Genomic DNA, 2,951 nt, shown 5'->3' with positions numbered 1-2,951 from the left:
GTTTTGGTTCTCCATACTAATGAACATGTCTCACTCCTTGTATTAGCATTATTGATCACATATTTGTAAATAAATTGACAGGAAAACTTTTAAAGTTGGGCTGTTCTGTCATTTAAACAACAACAACAACAAAAACGTTCATTTGAGTCAAAGCTTCAAAGAGCCGCAGCAGAGGGACAAAAGTTTGCAGACCCCTGCAACCTTTTGTCCCTCTGCTGCGGCTCTTTGAAGCTTCAGCTTCTCTTACTTGAGTGATCAAACTTTTTAATTCTGTTTTTACATAATGGAAGACATCAGAATAAACACATATAAATAAACTTGTAAATAACTTTTTTTGTGTCAAATAAACTTGTAAATAACTTTTAAAGTCCCTAACAGTAATGAAATCACTCACAGAACATGAACACTAAGTAATAATCAGTATGTAACCTGATCTGTTTAATGAACATATGAATTGTGTGCACAGACCACCAGGACACCACAGTCAGCACAGTGCTGCAAATGGTTTCTGTGTTTTCAACAATGTGGCCATTGCAGCTCGATATGCAAAACAGAAATATGGAGTCAAAAGGTAATATGTTCTTTTATCTTTCCTCTGGTTTAATTGATCTGTGTTAAAGTGGTCTCATGTGAACACGTTTCTCAGGGTGCTGATCGTGGACTGGGACATACATCATGGCCAAGGAGTGCAGTATTGCTTTGAAGATGATCCAAAGTGAGGTTTTTATTATAAAGAATCATTAAAGTTTAATTAGATGTTGTTTCAAATTCTGCTTTCTGTCCCTTTAATTATTTTCATGCAGCGTTCTGTATTTCTCTTGGCACCGCTATGAACATGGGAGATTTTGGCCTCAGCTCAGAGAGTCGGACTACGACAGCGTTGGCAAAGAGAGGGGAGCAGGGTTTAACATCAACGTGCCGTGGAACCAGGTGGGAGAACTGAACTGTCTCATTTGTTATTCATCCGTTGATTCATCCATATTTAGTTAAGACTTATGTCCAGAAAAGCAGAATCTTCAGAAAATTCTTTAAAATCTCTGTTTAATTCTTTTTAATGAGCCGACAGCTGAGCAGACTGTTTCTGCTGCTTGTATGGAGCCTCATCAATCAGTAGTCTTACAGCTGGACACAGGAGGGATTGTGTTCAGATTATAAACCCAAATGCAAATAAAAATGTGAACAGATCACCTCTGAAATAATCAGAGACTTAACACTTTCAAAGTGTGTTGAACTTGTTCAGACATATTAAGTTTTGTTTGACTGCAGTCTCACAGTTCAGAACTGTTTTTTACAGCAAGTTGTTTAAAATTATGTTTTTTTTCAAGGGATTTTAAATGAGTCAGATACTGCTCATTTTAAACCCTGACATGTTTAGATTTTGTTGATAAAGCATGTTCAACAGTAAATCTATCATGTAATAATGAAATTGGGATATTTTAGTTGCCATTCAGACCAAACCTGTGGGTTCAGTCTTTGTTTCAGTCTCACTGTGATCAAACACCTCATTGTGATTTTCCAGGTGGGAATGGAGAACAGTGACTATCTTTCTGTCTTCTGCCACCTTCTACTGCCAGTTGCATATGAGGTAAAGTAAAAAAGCTGAAGCTCCTGTGTTGAATAGTTTTTGAGTTATAAGCATTTTTGTATGTCCAGACACCCCCTCTTTAGATGCAGCCCCCTCTTCAAATATAGGGTCTATCATAAAATCGTTGGCTGGCGCAGTGTAGATCTGACACACCTACATTTTACGTATGTAGAGTTTACGTATGTGTTCATTAAAACACATCTTTGTAAATCATCTGTCTCTTGTAGTTTTGTCCAGACCTGGTCTTGGTGTGTGCAGGTTTTGATTCAGCCATCGGAGATCCAGAGGTACCAAAGAGTTTACTACAATAAAAACATTAATACTCTTGCAGTATTTTGCTGATAACACTGTACTATCATTTCACACACAGATCGAACAGCTGATTTTTGTGACTCTTTAATGTTTTGTTTGCTTCTGTGTTTTCAGGGTGAAATGTGCGCCACTCCAGAAATCTTTGCCCACCTGACTCACCTCCTGATGAACCTCGCTGCAGGGAAACTGTGTGTTGTTCTGGAGGTGAGACAAAATGTGATGACCTGAAAACATAAAAGCAACAGAACTAAAGTTGTTTTTACATGGTTCAGTTTCAGCAGGACTCACTTCGCCCTCATTCCCCCTGACTGAGTGTTGACTCACGTCAGCAGGTCGTTACAGTGGATCGTACCACAGAGGAGCAAATAAGAGAATAAAGTCACAAAACAGTTTGTAAAGATGCTGGGGTTGAGTTGAATCAGCTCTGATGCCTCACAACAAGGAGGTTCTGGGTTCCATCCCCGATCTCGACCAGGAGTTTTGCTAGCGTGGGTTTTCTCTGAGTACCATCAACATGAATAACCCTAGACTGAGCCCTGCCTGTCTTTCCACTGGCAGCCGGTGTGATAACATGGAGGAGTAAAAGTGTCTTAAAAACCACACAGTCTACATAGCAACTATTAGATTATCATCAACTGGATCTGTTAAATATGACGGAGTATTAGGTCTACACAGCGAGATTTTTATTATTATTATTATGAGACTAAAGTCGTAATTTTATTAGAATAAAGTCATAATATTACAAGATTAAAGTCGTATTATGAGATTAAAGTCATAATTTTACGAGAATAAAGTCATAATTTCATGAGAATAAAGTCATATTATGAGAATAAAGTCATAATATTACAAGAATAAAGTCATAATATTACGAGATTAAAGTCGTAATTTTACGAGATTAATATTACGAGAAAAAAGTCGTAATCATGACATGTCTATTTCCCGTTCCTCGTTTCCTCCTTTTTTCCTCGCACATAGGCTGTGTCTCAATTCAGGGGCTGGGTCCTCATGAGTGCGCATTTGTCGGCCGCATACGTCACTGCCCCGCGCGGAGGAC

The 2,951-nt window shown here is 38.4% G+C and overlaps 1 protein-coding gene across 3 annotated transcripts in view; it reads left to right on the top strand.

Moving 5' to 3' along the window:
• LOC106523411 (histone deacetylase 10) overlaps positions 1-2,951 on the top strand; it is a 15,240-nt gene that overhangs the window by 7,207 nt on the left and 5,082 nt on the right. For all 3 annotated transcript variants that reach the window (XM_014016810.1, XM_014016812.1, XM_014016813.1), the window contains exons 5-10: positions 467-571; positions 647-715; positions 804-930; positions 1,520-1,585; positions 1,813-1,872; positions 2,012-2,101. In XM_014016810.1, the coding sequence (XP_013872264.1) occupies positions 467-571; positions 647-715; positions 804-930; positions 1,520-1,585; positions 1,813-1,872; positions 2,012-2,101 (517 nt within the window). The remainder of the gene's footprint in view (positions 1-466; positions 572-646; positions 716-803; positions 931-1,519; positions 1,586-1,812; positions 1,873-2,011; positions 2,102-2,951) is intronic.

The sequence above is a fragment of the Austrofundulus limnaeus genome, unplaced genomic scaffold (genome assembly GCF_001266775.1).
Source record: "Austrofundulus limnaeus strain Quisiro unplaced genomic scaffold, Austrofundulus_limnaeus-1.0 Scaffold156, whole genome shotgun sequence".
Taxonomy (NCBI): domain Eukaryota; kingdom Metazoa; phylum Chordata; class Actinopteri; order Cyprinodontiformes; family Rivulidae; genus Austrofundulus; species Austrofundulus limnaeus.
This window is presented reverse-complemented; position numbering and strand designations above follow the sequence as displayed.